The sequence below is a fragment of the Camelus ferus genome, chromosome 25 (assembly GCF_009834535.1).
Source record: "Camelus ferus isolate YT-003-E chromosome 25, BCGSAC_Cfer_1.0, whole genome shotgun sequence".
Lineage (NCBI taxonomy): Eukaryota > Metazoa > Chordata > Mammalia > Artiodactyla > Camelidae > Camelus > Camelus ferus.
The window spans coordinates 1,697,974-1,714,604 of record NC_045720.1 but is presented as its reverse complement, the minus strand read 5'-3'; the positions used below and the strand labels follow the sequence as shown (position 1 = coordinate 1,714,604).

The 16,631-nt window shown below is 55.2% G+C and overlaps 2 protein-coding genes across 10 annotated transcripts in view; one reads left to right on the top strand and one right to left on the bottom strand.

Moving 5' to 3' along the window:
• TSNARE1 (t-SNARE domain containing 1) overlaps nucleotides 1-13,904 on the bottom strand; it is an 87,392-nt gene extending 73,488 nt beyond the window's left edge. For 3 of the 9 annotated variants that reach the window (XM_032468193.1, XM_032468196.1, XM_032468197.1), the window contains exon 1: nucleotides 13,472-13,904. The gene's annotated coding sequence lies outside the window, so the exon portion shown is untranslated. The remainder of the gene's footprint in view (nucleotides 1-13,471) is intronic. The other 6 variants (XM_032468191.1, XM_032468190.1, XM_032468192.1 and 3 more) reach the window with 5 other exon arrangements.
• Nucleotides 10,849-15,986, top strand: LOC116659724 (basic proline-rich protein-like). The gene is made up of 6 exons (XM_032467547.1): nucleotides 10,849-10,924; nucleotides 12,875-12,958; nucleotides 13,412-13,884; nucleotides 13,964-14,403; nucleotides 15,211-15,345; nucleotides 15,586-15,986. The coding sequence occupies exons 1-6, from the start codon at nucleotides 10,849-10,851 to the stop codon at nucleotides 15,656-15,658; spliced, it is 1,281 nt and encodes a 426-aa protein (XP_032323438.1). The 3' UTR covers nucleotides 15,659-15,986.
• Nucleotides 15,987-16,631: the final 645 nt, after the last annotated feature.

The window sequence follows — 16,631 nt, the reverse complement described above, 5'->3', positions numbered from 1 at the left end:
AGAACCCCTTTAAGCTTCATAACCTTAAGTCCCTCTGCAACATCCCTTTCTGCCATGCAAAGTAACATTCACAGGTTGCAGGATTAGGGTGTGGCTCTCCCAGGAGAAGAGGGCGGGGGCAACATCATTTTGTCGGACACAGAAGGTACTTAATAAGCGGTCCCTGAAGACACAGCATAACCTGCAACAGTATTACAAAGGCAACCACTCAGACCAGGACACAGACTCTCCAAAAATCACAAGAACTATACTGACTTTTTTAAAAGGCAAAGAAAACACACCACAGAGTAAAAGACTTTAAAAATATCCACACACATGGCAAAACATGACAGAACTAAAATCAAATATATCTGACCTATCAATTAGAGTAAATTAGTTTAATTCTCCAATGAAAGAAAAAATGATACTCCGATGGGATCACAAAGCAAATCCAACCTTACTGTATGTAAGAGACACATGTGCAGGCGCGCAGGGGTGGGGACAGAAGGTGTGGAGGCTGCCAGGCGAGCGGGGAGGACAGGGGCCGGGCCGCGGTCCTGATGTCGGCAGCACAGAGACGACTGGAAGGGCCAGCTCAGCACAGAGGCTCTGGCTATGCAGCCAGACTCACAGGAGCCCGGGGACGAGACAGACGCGGACCCGCGGCAGGACTGCCGTTCACCCCCATGGTCCACAGCAGAGCCAGAGGACAAGAACCATGACACACGTGACCCAAAGGACATGGCTCAGATGGTGTAACTGACCAGCACAGCCATCAACCGCCGTTCACCCGAGACAGAAAACAGCTCCCTGTCAAGCGCATGTGGAACAATGAAAACTGACTCCATATTAGAACCACAGGCAAAACCTCACAAAACCCCAAAAGATCCAAAGAGGAGAGTCAATATTCTCAAAGTGCAATGAAAACTAGAATAACAACAAAACTGAGAAATCAAAAGGTGCTTTATTTGGAAATTTGAAAACTTGCTCCTCAACAGCTCTTGGACTGAAAAAGAGGCTACAAACCCACATCACAGAGCATCCAGGCAGTGCTGGTAAGGAAAGTACGTTCTGCCAGAAAGCTGGGACCAGCCTGTAGATACTACACTCTTTTTTGAAAAGAATGTAGACAAATTAACCGAGCATATAAACACGTAGAGAAAAGAATGATAAGATAAACTGAAAAAAAAGCAAAAGAAATTATTAACTATGAGCAAAGAATGTGTTAAGAAGCAAAAAAAAGGATAATAAATTTAATTAAAATATGCAAAAGGTGAGTCTTTGAAGAAAAACTTTTAAATAAAATGGAAACAACTAGCTAATCCAATCAAGAAAAAGAGGGAGCAAATGAGAGGGAGATAGCCACAGAAACCAAGGAAATTAGAGCACGGAAGAGACAGCCGCACTCCAGTCCACATGGATAAATCTGACAGCCTGGGTAAGACGAACAATCTTCTAGGAAAATGTAATTTATAAAACTGGCCCCCAAAAAAGAAAGAAAAATTTTAAAGGACTCTCTTCCTCAAAACAAAAACAAAACTAACATGCAAGCACCAGGTCCCAATAGTTTCACAAACTCTACCAGGGCTTCAAAGACCAGGCAATTCAACACTGTTAAACTGCTCTAGAAAATGCATCAGGAAGAAAACGTCTCAATTATTTTTGTGAAGGAAGTGCAACACTGATATCAAAACCTTGAAAAAAAAAAGTGCCCACCAAAAAGGAGACGACAGACAAGCGTACTTGTGAAGAGCAACTCGGACATGAGATTCAACAGCACAGGGTGTCCAGCAGCACCTTGCAGGAACCACGTGTCAGACCGAATGAAGCGCCTTTCAGGATTCAAGCCTTCACTATCCGCAACTCCATTAGCATAATTCATCACATTAATACAGCAAAGAAGGAAAGTCATAAGATCATCCCATAGGCGATCTTTAAAAAAGGAACTGACAAAAGTCAACAACGATTCTTGATTTTTTTTAAACGAGGCACAGTAAAACGAGAAGGACAGGCTCTTCCTGGGCACGTGGAGCGCGTCCTCCTCAGCCCGCCAGAGCGGGGACCCCTGGAGCCCTCCCCAGAGCAGCCCATCACAAGCACGATTACTTGCCAGTCCACGCATCTGGGTAACAAAAGGAAACCGGGATGTAAAAACTGGAAAGGGGAAGGTTAAATATCACTATTTGCAGCTACTAGGATTGGGTACCTGGAGAACCCAAGATAATCAACTGAAAAATAACAGAATCAGCAAGGTAGCAAAGGACAAAGTTCCACACAGAAATCAAGTGTGCTCGCACGTGGACATGCGAAGGACGACATGGAAGAAAAGGCTCCTAGCGATGTCGACAGGGAGGAAAGGTCTGCAAATAAAGAAAACCAGAAGGCACTACAGCAGAGGAGCCCGAAGCGACTGGGGAATGAGCACGCTCCTGAGAAGGACGGCCCGACGCCACACAGACATCACTGCTGCCCCTAAGTTACCTGAACACAGTTCCAACCCCAGCCAGTCGGGTTTGGGGGATGTGAGGATGTGTGCGTTTGGGGGGGTCTGAATGAAGAACAGGCAAGCTAGTTCAAAGTTCATAGGTCAGGACAACCTAGAATAGGTGAAAAAAATTATGACAAAAGAGCAATGAGTTCTTTGAGATTCACTCACTAAAACAGTGGTTACAGCTGCACACACGGACAATGGGGCAGCTCGTAAGAAAACAAACAGAAGCAGTTTTGAGAAAGAACAATAAAGTTGGACGCATCCCACATCCTAATTTTGAAATACACCACAAAGCGACAGTAATTACAGCCATGGGCGACTGGCATAAAGACAAAGACAAAGAACAGTCGATCAGAATAGAGTCCAGAAAGAAAGAGACACATACACCGTCTACAGGTCTGCAACAAGGGAGCCAAGACACCCCATGAGGAGAGGATGGTCTGCCCAACAGACGAGGCTGGAAACTCAAGCCAAACCTGCAAAAGAATGAACTTGGACCCTATCGCACACAAGCCAACTCAAAATTGATTAAAGACTTAAACAGAAGACCCCAAACGGTAAAACCCCTCGAAGTAAGCACAGGGGAAAATCTTCTCAAGGCTGGTTTTGCCAGTGACTTCATGGCTACGACACCAAGAGCACCAAGTAAGAGAAACGAAAAGAGCTCAGCGGGACAACATCAAACCAGAGAGCAAAGGAAGTAACCGACCGAGCAGACCAGCACTTAGGGAACAGGAGAGGATGCGTGCAGAAAGACCTTCCTCTGCTCACACTGGGGTGCGCCCCCACAAGTCCATCAAGAGTTGAAAATACCTTAAGTTGAAAGTGCATTTAAGACGTGGGACCTACGGAACATCACAGCTCAGCCTGGCCTTCCTGAAACGTGCTCAGAACACTCACATCAGCCTATAGTTGGGCAAGACCATCTAACACAAAGCCCATTTTATACTAAAGTGTGGAATGTCTCCTATAACTGACTGAACACTATGCAGAAGGTGAAAAACAGAATGGCTAGCTGTGCACTGGCTGCTCACCCTTGTGATCGCGGGGCTGGCGGGAGCTGCAGTGGCCGCAGCCCGGGGTCCCAAGACAGTATCCGCCCCACATCGCTAGTCCAGAGGGTCAAAATTCAAAGTATGGTTTCTACTGAAAGTGTATCACTTTTGCACCATGCAAAGGTGAAAACCTGTAAAACTGAAAAATCTTAAGTCAAGGACCGTGTGTATGTGAGAAGGGGTTCATCTCCAAAACATATAAGGAACTCCTACAATTCAACAGTGAAAAACAAAGCCAAAAACTGAGAGCCTAATCATAAAATGGGCTAAGGACCTGAACAGACATTTTGCCAAAGAGGACACACAGATGGCCAACAGGCATGTGAGAAGGTGCTCAGCATCGCTAACCATCAGAGAAACACACACCAAATCCACAGCAAGATGCCACCTCCCTTTTGTCCAGATGGCTGTCATCAAAAAAAAAAAAAAAAGGAAGAAGAAGAAAAAGAAGTGCTGGCAAGGATGTGGAGAAACAGGAACCCTGTACACTGGCGGTAACACAAGATGGCACAGCCACTACGGAAAACAGCACAAAGGCTCCTCAAAATGTGAAAAGCAGAACTATCATGTGATCCAGCAGCGCTGCTTCTGAGCATTTATTTGAAAGAATTACAATCAGGACCTCAAAGAGATATCTGCACCACGTGTCCACGGCAGCATGATTCAAGACACCCAAGACACAGAGGCAGCCGAAGGGTTCGTCTACAGGTGAGTGGATAAAGAGGACGTGGCAAAACCACGTGATGGAACGTTATTCATCCTCCAAAAAAGAAGGAAATTCTGCAGCATGCAACAACTTAGATGGACCTTGAAGACATCATGCAAAGTGAAAGAAGCCAGCCACAGAAGGACAAACACTGCATGACCCCACTGACACGAGGGATCTAAAACAGTCCGATTCAAAGAAGCACCAAGTGGAATGGTGGCTGCCAGGGGCGGGGGCAGGGGAGACGGGGAGCTGCTACTCAATGGGCAGAAAGTCTCACTGAAACAAGATGAAACAACTCCAGAGTGCTGCTGGGTGACACCACACCTGGTGGGCTCAACACAGGGCTGTACTGTGTACATGGTATGGCGCTGTGCACGTAGTGTGCACAGGAAGTACTGTGCACACGGTATACACTGTGCGCACAGTAAGTACTGTGCACATGTTAAGTACTGTGCACACGGTACACTTTGCACACACAGTGTGCACTCTGCACACATTAAGTATTGTGCGCACAGTACACACTGTGTGCACGGTAAGTACTGTGCACACAGTATGCTCCGTGCACACGGTACGCACTGTGCGCACAGTAAGTACTGTGCACATGTTAAGTACTGTGCACACGGTACTGCACTGTGTACTTCAATCTGCAAAGTGGTAGGTCTCATAAGAAGCATTCTTATCACAATAAATACATTATTTTAAAATCTAAATATAAATGGCAATTTAGGGCACAAAAAGCTAGAACCTAAAACCAGCAGGGAAGAAATGGACCGTTTAATACCTTGGACAGGGCCGCCAGCAGAAGGCCCCGGCAAAGCCAGGGTCAGACCAGACCTCACGGCGCACGCCGGGACAAAGGACAAATGAATAAAAACTTGAGAAGTAAATCAACAAGAAGAAAACACAGCCCTTCTTTTTAAACCTGAAGAAAGGAAACCTCTGTGAACTACAACTCGAAGTCCAAACGCCACACACGTACACGGACAGATCCAATGGCACGGAGGCGGCTACGTGGCCAAACAACAGGGACAACAAAAGAAGGCAGCACGTGACCTGAATTCATCCAACGTTCAAAGAGCTCGTCTCCATGATCTAAAGGGAAAAAAATCAACCACACAGTTTTAAAACACAAAGTTGAGGAACAGAAACCTCACAAGGAACATACAAGTGGCTCTTTGATATATAAAAAGACACCATTAAAAAAAAGGGTACCAAACTCATTCATAATAAAGGAAATGCAGGCGTGCCCCTGCCCTGAAACCCAAAGGTGCCCACTGTGGGAGCAGCGAGGGGAACGGGGTGCACAACTCTCCATGGGTGTGGAATCGGGACCCCCGCTTTGGGTGCGACCTGGCCGTGTGTGTCCGACGGAGGAAAGTCGGGGCCTTCTGAGCCCACGCCTGCCCTCGGAGCGTACATCCGACGAACATGCACAAGTGACCTGGGAACGGGTCACTCATTCTGTAACAAGCACAGACTGAAATCAGTCTAAACTTCCATCCACAAAAGACTATTAAATCGATTCTGACATAACCATACTTGAGTCCGCCATTGTCAACAAGAAAAAGAGAAGTTCTCTGTACTGATGTAGAAAGACCTCTAGGACATTTTGGTTAGTAGGGGGAAAAAATAAAAGCTAAGGAGCAGAAACGTGTTACAATATTTGACTTGTAAGAGAAAAACGAACCTGAATACGGTCGATCTGTCTTTGGTTGAGAAGAGACTAACAGCAGTGTCACAGGTACGTACAAGGCCAGGCGGCTGGGCTGGCGAGGCTGGTAACTCTCAACTGCCTGCTTCCCCGTACGTTTTCACTTTTGAACTATATCAACTATTCAAATCACTAAAGTGCAAGGGCAATGGAATAGTTAACAGTGGTCCATTCATTCACACACAGGAACAGGACTCAGCGATGAAAAGACACAAACTACAGACACATGTGACAACCTTGAGAAACCTCCAGGGAATTAACCAAATGAAAAGAGCTGGTCCCCAAGGGCTACATACTCTGTGATCCCGTTTGTATAACATTCTTGAGACACCGGAAAACAGGAGGACAGACTGACGCCTCCCAGCAGTTAAGGAGGGCGAGCAGCTGGGGGGGGGGGGGGGCTACTGAAGGGCAACCACGTGACAGAAACACCCTGCATTCTGACCGCAGCCACAGAGGCATCCTGGGTGTGACATAGTCCTACCTCTCTGCCAGGTGCCACCTTTGGGGAAACTGAGTAAAGGTACTAGGAAGGCTCAGAATTATTTCTTACAATAGTACACGTACATGTGCAATGTCTCAAAATATAAAGTTTCATAATGTTTTTTTAAAAGACGCTGGGCTGTCAATCTCCATGTCTCAGGTCACCAGGTGGACAGAGCAGAGGACGTAGTCAACCTGATTTGGTTCCCGAGGGCCGGCCTCCTGGAACTCTGCACGAGGTGGGCTACCGCAGGGGACCCTCTCTCTGAGCACAAGGGAATCCCAGGAGGAGAAGGGGAAGCCAGTGAGGGAAGGGTGGCCTTCCAAAGGCACAAAGCGGCCTTTGTTGCTTTAAGCTGCTGATACCCAGGGAATGCTTGTTACCGCAGCAAGACCTACCCCGTACCATTAGGACTTCCACCCACCCTGTCACATCTGTGCCCGCACCTGCCACCTGACTTCACTCCTGCCCAGCAGGCCACCCTGGGCCGTAAGACAAAACGAGGCAACTGCCTGTGGGGCCCCCTCCTCCACTGTCCGCCAACCCCTCCAGCAGGGGGGCAGCAGCGCAGGCTGTCAGCCGGCAGGAGGCAGGGCTGGGCTGCACCCCACAGCAGCAGGCAGCTCTGGCCTCTGCCTCCCAGTGAGAAAGGAGGGCTAAACCAGCTACAGAACCCTTTCTCCCAACACAACAGTCCTCAGAAGGTGCGGGTGAAACGGATGAGGTCGGAGCAGTTCTGAGTGGAGGGAGGGGGTGCGGGCAGCAGGGATGACTAGAGCCCCTCCAGCCCCAGGGCACCCCCTCAAACCACTGGCCTGGCAGCTCTGCACAAGCCAGGGTCCGTAACACTGTGGGGCAGCATGGGAAAGGCAGAGCCCAGGTTCTAGGGCTGGGCATGCTGTGTCCTGCTCCCAGCCTGCCCTGCACTTCCTCTGTGGCCTGGAGAAAACAATGTCACCTCTCAAGGTCTAAGAGTAAGTGACTCCCGGGCTTCCCTGCTCTGATCAGTGGCACTGAAAGCCCCGCGCCCTCAGCTGGGAGCCGCGGCCACGCTCCTCAGGCTCCCTGCAGCATCTCCGCGGCCACCCACCTGCAGGGCCCCGGAAGGCGGTCTCCGGGCAGCCACACCACCAGGCAGCTGTAACCCGCCCTCTGCAAGCTGCCGTCTCCCTTCTGCTCAATGAGTGGGGGTGCACACGCGAAGCACCCGCTCGTGTCCAGCCCACCACCCATGTTAGAGCCCATCACGGCTTCCTGCTACTTGGAGATGCAGTGGGTGGCCCCGGGACACGAGACACCCAGAAAATAGTGCTGCTGCCTGAAAAATAGTGCCTTCCAGCAGCTAGCTCGTGCTTACATGAGCATTTATCGAGCTCCAACTGTGTGCTCTTCCTGTACTGGGACCACAGAGACAGGAAAGACAGGATCCTGGCCCTAGAGGAGTCCATGGGGAGCCCAACACCAAACAAATGACTGCAAGGCAATGAGGAACCAGCCACGAAAGGCTTTCCATCAGTCTGCAGCCCCCTGCCCTGCCAGGTGCCAGGCCCTCAGGGAAGGGGCAGAGACATCAGCCCAGCAGGTTGAGTAGAGAGGCTGGAAAGACTTTGAGCTCAAACTGCCAGAGCTGCAAAGGCCAAGTGCAGGAGGCAGCCTGATGCTGCAGATGGGCCTCTGGAAAGATGCAGCCAGGGAGACAGGCTGAGTGGCCCTGGGCAGGAAGTCGGGATGCTGCGAGGGAATTAGAGGTCCAGGCTGGAGGCGCGGACCAGCTAGAACACTCGTCCCCGCAACTGAAGATTTTCCGGACCCTGGACCCGGAAGACACAGAACCACTATGCTCCCCGAGCCCAGGCTCACCTCCTGCCCTCCACACTCATTAGCACCCTCGCTGTGGGTGAGGCAGCAGTGGGGAAGGAGGTCAGACCCAAGGCAGGAATCCAGCTCCTCATTAGCACAGCTACTAAAAGCCTGTGCTGAGAGGGCAGCCAAGCCCAGGAAGGAGGCTGCAGCGGGGCGTTGTTTTAATGTGGGAGAGACTGATTCAGGGCTGCTGGTGTGAAAACACGTCCCTTTCCAAATACTTGGCAAGGATGGACTACGGATCCCGGTGGAGGGCAGCCAGAGTTGGCTGGGGCGGGAGGCGGTGGGGGCTGCACCCGGCCACCTCCTGGCCAGCTCTGTCTGGCGCCGATTCCCAGACCAGAGCTCTGCTGTCCCCACCATCGCCCGGGGTGCCTGGTTTTCATCTTCCCCAGATGACACCCCAACCTCCTCCTTCCTCACCACCCCATGCCCCTAATATCTGGCTTCCTACCCAGTGCAGGCTCAGTCTGAGCCCTGCAGACCACACCCAGGGTCAGGCTCGGACAACAGGACAGACAGACATGGGCAGATGGATGCCTGAGCATGGCACCTATCCTAAAGCCCTAAAAATGTTTAACTCAATGACTGGACACCTTTCCACAGGTCCAGGAGAGCAGCCACAGCAGATGGTGAGCTCTCTCCTCCCTGCCTGTCATCCTGCCCTACTGGGAACAAGAATTCCAAGTCCCATCCTGCCTCCCCCTCCATGAGAACTCCCACACTTTCACACCTGGACTCCTTAGAAGCCCTCAGACCCCTGACAAGCCCTCCTTCAGAACATCCGTTCAACACGGAGAGGGCCCGGGAGTAAGTCTTTATTCGTGCAGACTTTATTATCGACGTTCTGCAGCGCACAGGGCATCTTCCAGTGTGGGAGCATCTTCCAATCTGTCCTCCCAGGAAGCAGCAGAGCAGTAAGTGGGCTCTGGAGCCCGAAAGCTGAGTGGCCACTTACGGACCTATGACCTCCGGATAGGTTACTCAGCCCTGGGAAGTGTCCTGGTCTTAGGAATATGAGGAACCTAGCAAGTGCCAGCAGAGACCAGAGGTCTGTAAATGGTGGTCACTATTGTGATGATGACACAAAGTCAGTGACAATGGTCGGTTCTCCTCAGTTCCTGCTGATCCACCTCAAAAGCAGGCTGGGGCAAGCTCTCTGCAGCAGGGGAGGGCTGCTCAGGAGAGGCCTGGCTACGCCAGCCTCCCAGGCACTCCCTGACCCCACAGCCCCGCCTGCCCCTCGAGCAGTGTCTCCAGAAGTCTCCAAGCTTCAGTGCCCGTGTCTCTGCAACGGCATAGACGCCAACACCTCCGACCTCCCGGGGGCTGCAGGCTCAGAAAGGGCAGAGTTCGGGCATCCTCACGTGCTGATGAGGGACGTGGGTCAGGATCCGAGTCCGCAGGACTTCACTGTTCACACCAGGACATTGACACAGTCAGGGCTGGGGCTGGGGCCCCACCGTTCTCTCAGGGGACATCAGAGGCAGAAAACAAGACAATCTTCCACGGCCCAGTTAAGAAAACAATAGAAGTTTATTGAGCAGGAGCTGCGAGCAGGGGCTTCCAGGGTCACAGGACTGTCTGGCCTGCTCTCTTGTGTCCACCCGGGGCAGTGGGGCTGGCCTCTCCCAGAGGCGGGAGCCCAGGGCTGCTGGGACAACGAACAGCCTGCCACCCCAGTTCCCGGAAAGACCCAGCTCTCCTGGGCCAGCAGTCACTCCACAGAGGGGGTCTACAGCTCTGCCGCCGCCACCGTGGACCTGGCCACACGGTGCTGAGCCAAGGGGCCGACAGCCTGGACACTGGGGACTGGGAGGGCTGGGTGGGGGTGCACACCTCTCACAGCCAGCGGCAGCCTCCAGCCACAGAGCCCAGACCCCTGGTCCCTGCTCCCCACAACCGTGTCTCCAGTCCTCTCCCAGTGGCCCTCAGTGAGGCTCATGCTGGCCCTCCCCAGCTCAGCACCGAAACCCAGGCCTCCCCTCGCCTCCTGCCTAGGCCCACACGGGCCTGGCCCCAGTCACACCGGCCTGCTGGGCTCCTCGCACCGCTGTGCCCTCCCTCAGGTCCGCCCCTGCTGGAACGGCCTCCCTCCCGTCCTCCCAGACTAATGCTGTTTCCAAGACTCAGTTCAGGTCTCACCAGCACCCAAGGCCCCTTCCCAGATATATATCCACACCCTCAGCCCCACCCACAGCCACCCGTGTGACAGGGGCCCCTCTCCACATCCATCACTGACCACTCGGTGACCTCACTCTGTAACGTGAGCACCACGGCATCCGGAAGAGGCCAGGAAAGCCTGCAGGGGCACCCGGGCCCACTCGCCACCACTCTGAGTCTCTGCACAGGCCTGGCCGGAGAAAGTCCTCATGGGATGCTCTGCTCCTCGGACGGCAGCCCTGCCCTCAAGAGGCCATGGGGGCCCTGCCGATGACCCTGTCCAGACAGGCACGGCCCTGCAGACCACACCGCATGCCTGTGAGGACACCTGCAGCCCAGGGGGATCGAGGAGGGGAAAGGGCTCCAGGCGGTAGTCTAGCTTTGCAGCCAAGCATGGAATCCTCTTCCCTTCACTTCATCCCCATCCTGGCCCTCAGCAAGCCCCTGGCCGAGGGCGACAATCATGCAGGTGGGATAAGGCCAGGCGGAACGGCTGGACAGCTTCTGAGGACAGCTGTGGATGGCAGCAGGGCGCTGGGAACCAGGGGCCCCCGGAGGCGTCACCGCCCCATTGGTCCACGGGCCCGGGCACTGACACGGCACCTGGCTTGGTAGTGGGTCCTGTCTTCTCTGCCGGGACTCAGGCCAAGACAACTCCCTTCCCATGGAAGGTTCTGCTGGCTCCACAGGCAGCTCCAACAGGAGGCGTGGTTCAGGTCTGTCATGACCCTGCTCACTTCAACAAACAGCCACAGGGTGCCACAGGGGCCACAGCTAGACGTTCAGTGGGAGGGGCTCCCAAGGGGACAGGGCGGGCAGATGGGACGGGCAAATGGCTGCAGCATCTGCCCTGGAGTCCGGGGCCTGGAGCAGGAGGAGCCTTCCCTGAACACCAAGCGCATCACTGAAAAGCGGGAATGACAATCCCCCTCCGGGCCTCAGTGCGCCCGGACGGGACAAAGGCAAGCAAAGGAAAGAGCGGAAACAAGCGCAAGAATTAGCACTGAACACCCAAGGTAATGGCCCTGGAGGAGGCAGAACAGGCCCCTTCACTCTTCAGTTCTGTCCATTCTCCCTCCTCTTTAGTCTTTCGTCACCAACCCCTCCATTCACGGATGCAGCACAGATTCAGGAGCCGGGCAGTGCTGAGTGTCTTGGCAGAACGCAGACGAATCCGAGAGGCGGTCTGCCTTCATGGCCTAGCAAGTTCGTCGTGATGACATCACACAAATCACAATTTAAAGAACATAAAGAATTACAGCTGGCCTGAACCACCCAGGCTGCATTCCACTTGTAGCAAAAAACACAAACAAGACACAACCAGTAGCCACAGATACACCTGTGCACATTGTTCAGAAGTCTAAGCCTTGACCAACAGTTCATGTCTCCCAGACACCAGAGAACAACGAAACTCTAACACAGAAAGGGTGCTCTGTGCTATGGCCATGAGCATAAATGTGGGTGGGCCAACCCAGAGGAGTCAGAGGACAGGAAAGTATCCATCCAAAGAGGCGTTGAGAGTACAAGGCACTCCAAGTGGAAGGCACGAACATTCTCATGCTGGTGAGAAAAGATATGAAATGTGCAGGAAACCGGGACCTGTGCACTGCTGGGGCACACGAAGCAAGCTGTTGAAGACATGGCTGGAGCAGGAGTCAGGGACCAGATCCTGACTTTCATCCTGCAAGAAGGGACTTAAGGACTCCTGTCTGCCCACGAGCCCCCAAACCCCCAAACCCCCAAACCCCCAAACCCTCAGATGGCAGCACCTGTGCACAGGCACCCATCCCGGGGCCTGGAGAGGAATGCCCAGTGAAGGTTGCCTGGATGCAGTCAGGGCAAGAGGCCAACAAAGGAGGGAAATGTGCAAGTAGCCCTGGAAGCTCTACCTCCTCCAGGAAGCCTTCTCTGCCTGCCTGTCTCCCATTGCCACTGTTATAACTGGGCTCCTGCACTGTCCTGAGCAGGCATTTGCTACACTGGGTTTCTACTGAGGACCTACAATGCATGAGGCTGAGCCATAGGGAAGTACCATTTTAACAGACCAAAACATCCTACTATTGACCAACGTCATCTGTATCTCGCCCTGATACTGAGCCCACACTCGGGTATAGTGAGGAACCACCTCAGCCCCTGCCTCGTGGCGACCCAAGATAAAATGGAAAACAGGCAAACAACTGGTAAAGACAGAGCGCGCTGGGAAGGAAAGAAGAAGGCACCAGAAAAGCGGTCCTGGCAGCAGAGGGTGGCCAGGAACCTGCGTGGAGACCTCCAGAAGGACGGTGAGCCGCCACACCGCCCGGAACTAAAACAAGGGCAGGATGAGGGCAGGTGACGAAGAGGAGCCACGTGTGACCGGAAGGGCAGCAGGCCCATCTGGTCAAACAGCGCAACGCAGAACTTTCTGCCCTGACCGCAGGGTTCCATGCGGGGCCACGCGTGTCTAGTGACCGCCACACTGGACGGCGCACGCAGACCCCAGAGGGCAAGAGTGGAGTGAGACGTAAGGAGGAGGCTCCTGAAGGGCTTCCGTAGGGGCAGCACAGAGCGTGGTCACCTGGAAGCTGCAAGGGCCAGAGGACCCCAGCCCTCAGTACTCAAGAGATACTTTTTAAGTCAAACGTGGAGGAGGGGCAGGAAGGGACGCGGGGGTGGCGCATCGGGTCCGGCTCTCCTCCAATGGTTCCCACCCCTTGGCGACGAGGACGGTCCCTTGAGAGCAACAACTGGGTACCGCCACCTCAAACCAAGCGCTCGGACCGCAGCGGGACTCCCTGACCGCCCCGCCCCTCCCACGGCGCCCCGCCCCTAAGCCCCGCCCCTCCCACGGCGCCCCATCCCTGGAGCCCCTCCCGCCGCGCCGGCCCCGCCCCGCCCCCAGCCGCCGCGGGCCCCGAGCCCCTCCCAGCCTGGGCCCGTGCTTATCCCGCCTCTGGCCGAGCGCCCTCCCGGCCAGCCCGCCTCGCCCGCCGGCCCTCCCCGGCCGGCCCAGCCCCGCCGCGCGCCGCCATCTCACCTGGGCCTGGGAGCCTCACGGGCACTCTCCGTGCGGTCTCCGCGGGAGGGGCGGTGCGGCGGGCGGAGCCGGCACCCAAACATCACGTGACGGCCCCTCCCGCCCCGGCGAGGAACGCTAGGCCCCCTCCGCCCGTCCCGTCAGGCCTGGCGCTACGCGCCAGCCAATGGCCGCCCGAGCCGTGGACGCGTCGCGGACGGCGTGCGCCCGGGGACTACAAGTCCCAGAGTGCCCCGCGCGGGCGGCGGCAACGGTCTGAGACGGCGGCCGGCTGGGCCAGAAAACTCGCTCCGGGCGGGCGCTCCCTCTGGTGCCCAGGGTCGCGGCCCCTCTGTGGCCCCGAGGGCCCCGGAGAACGCGCGGTCCCGGCCTCTCGAGCAGGGCCGAGCCCTTCCCGCCGCCTCCCCGGGCCTGTGAGATGGCCGGCTCTCTCACCCCCGAGCCTCAGTCTCCCCATCTGTGAAACGGGACCGACTTTGAAGGTGAAGTTAGACCCTCAGTGCGCGGCCCCGCCTCAGGCCGGACCGGGTCTCACGGGTCGGAGCGGCAGAGCCGGGGCCGGGCAGTGGCCGTGCGGGGCCGGGCAGCCGGCGCGAGGACTCGGGAGGCCTGCACGCCCAAGAGCCGAAGGGCCGGCGCCCGGGTCTAAGGTCACCCGTGCCCCGCGGACCCTACGCCTTGGTCCTCGCCTGCGGAGGCGTAGACGCGGTCGTCACCACACAGCAAAGTGTTTCCTCGGCGGCGGGGTGTGCTTCAGGGGACAGGTCTCCAGGACAGACACCTCCCGAGAGCGGGGCAATCGGGTATGAGGACGCTCCGGCCACGCCGCACCCTCAGCCGGCCTCGGGGTGTGGAGGGAAGGAGGGGAAAGTGAAGAACACCTCTTATGAGACGACCACCTGCAGAGCCTGCTTCCCGCCTACACAGTGCGGGTGAGTGCTGCCTCGGGCTGCGGACTGGGCGGTCCAGCTGAAGCGAGCGGGGCCTTCCCAGAGGGGATGCTCGGTACCTGCTGCTTCCTCCCCGAGTTTGGGGTAACCCCACCTAGCACCTCCCAGAGAAGCAGGAGAGACAGCCCCCTCCACCAGGACTTCCCCTGGAAGAGCCTGGAGCCAACAGGAGAGGGTAAGGAGGATGCCGAGGAGACCCCAGGAGGATGCACCCGGGGAAGCTGCGACAGCGCCACGAGCACCTATCTGCTGTGCCACATGTGGTCCTGCCTCCGGGGTCCTCAGACGGGGCCTCTGCAGCGCCCACTGAAGCCCACTCCAGAAACGCTGCTCTAACAGGAGCGGTGACACAGGCTTCTGCGTGGTTGTGCAGGATCTTCTGGTCACTCAACCTGGGTTCTGCAGTGAGTGTCCCTCCCCCTAACCTTCCTGTCCATCCCCTGAAGACTGACTCCCAGGTCAGCTTCTCCGGGAAACCAGCCCAGCCCCACCCTGGAAGAGAAGGTGTTTGCACTAACTCAGTCCCCAGCAGTCAGCCCTCACTCACTCACCACAGACTCCCTTATCCACCAAATTCCATGAGCAGGCCATCACTGCCACCCAGCCCTCCTGTGTCCCTTAACAGTGGAACCCCAGTTTTGCTCAAGTCAGCAAGGTAGTGCGGGCCTGGGGGACGACAGCAAAAGATACAGTGAGTCTTCAGGCCCAGAAGGGACTAATGTGGCCAGCTAGCCACACACACCCCCCACTCCCACCCCACCCCACCCTGCTTCGCTTCTCTTGTTCCAGCCTGGAATGCGGGCACAGTGTCCCAGAGCAGCTGCGGGTGGAGCCTACCCTCTGCCCCAGCTATACCACAGACTCATCATCACAGGAGAAACCAGCCCCTGCTTCCTCCCCCGGGGCTGACACCATTCCTAGCTGGTATGACCCCTGTGTGCATCAGGATGGGACCACCACGTTTTTCAGCTTTTTCCGTGCCCATCAGACCACGGGCTCCTTGAGGCCCATGTATTTATGTTTGCACCCCAGCGCTCCAAGGGACACTTGGTGTGAGCAGAGGGAGCACAGGAGCCTTGCTTACGAGGCTTAGTGTTCACTCGATGTGTACCCGCCCCCCCAGGCACCTGGTCTGTTCTAATACCAAACTTTCTGGTGTTGCAGTGTGACACTGACCAGTGACACCTTCTCTCGGCATGTTCTCCAAAGCAGCAATGGAGGAGACAAAGGCCGCTGAGTGCTGTGAGCCTGCCCAAGAGCAGATGGGAGGGCGGCACACTGCTGCCTCGTCACCTATATGAGGCAGTGTCACAGGGAGGAAGTGTTCTGGGAAGAGGCTGGCAAGGGCCCAGCACCCAGCAGAGATCCGACCAAGATAGGAACATCGCCCACCACCATTTAAGACCAGTCGTGGCGTCACAGCCCCAGGCTCGCCCCAGGCTCTTAGAAAACCGACTCCAGCATGAGACTTGTAACAGCCTCCCAGCCACTTTTGCAGGAGTGGCAAAAAAAGAAAAAAGAAAGAAAAAGAAAGAGAAAAAAGTAAAAGAAAATCCGAGATGGGAGTGTTTGATTGTTGTCTTTGCTAATCGCATCCTCAGTGAGGGAAGAGGTTGCCCCCCGCCCCACCTCCTGGGAAGTGGCAGGGCCTGCTTGTCCTCCATCTCTGAAGCGGGAGGCATCTCTACACCCCAAGGAGCTGGTCTGTCTGTTCCACACCCACTACCCAGGCCTGCTACCTGGCACAGCATACCCCTCCTCTTGCCAAATCTTACCTGATCTTGTTTGCCATCGTTTATTCATTCCACAACCTTACTTTCAACATCAGGCAACATGCTAGACCCTGGGGACGCTATACAGTTAGATTCGGTTGTTAATGACTGAAAATCCCAATACCAGTGGCTTAAACACAATGTTCACTTTTAATGCTACACATTCAAGTCTAGGTAGACCCAATGGCTGGGAGGACAGGACTTTGGATTTCTTTAATCTCGTGGCTCCTCTGGTCCTCAGATGGGCCTTCTGCCTCATGGCACAAGATGGCTGTGTAAGTGCCAGCCATCATGTCTGCTTTCCAACCAGTAGGGTGGAGAACTGGACAGTGGAAAGGCACACAGGCATGCTCTCACCCCCATCCCACCCCTTTAAGGACGCTTCCTAGATATTGCACACCCCATATCTGCTTATACCACCCCCTGCCCCCTTGGCCA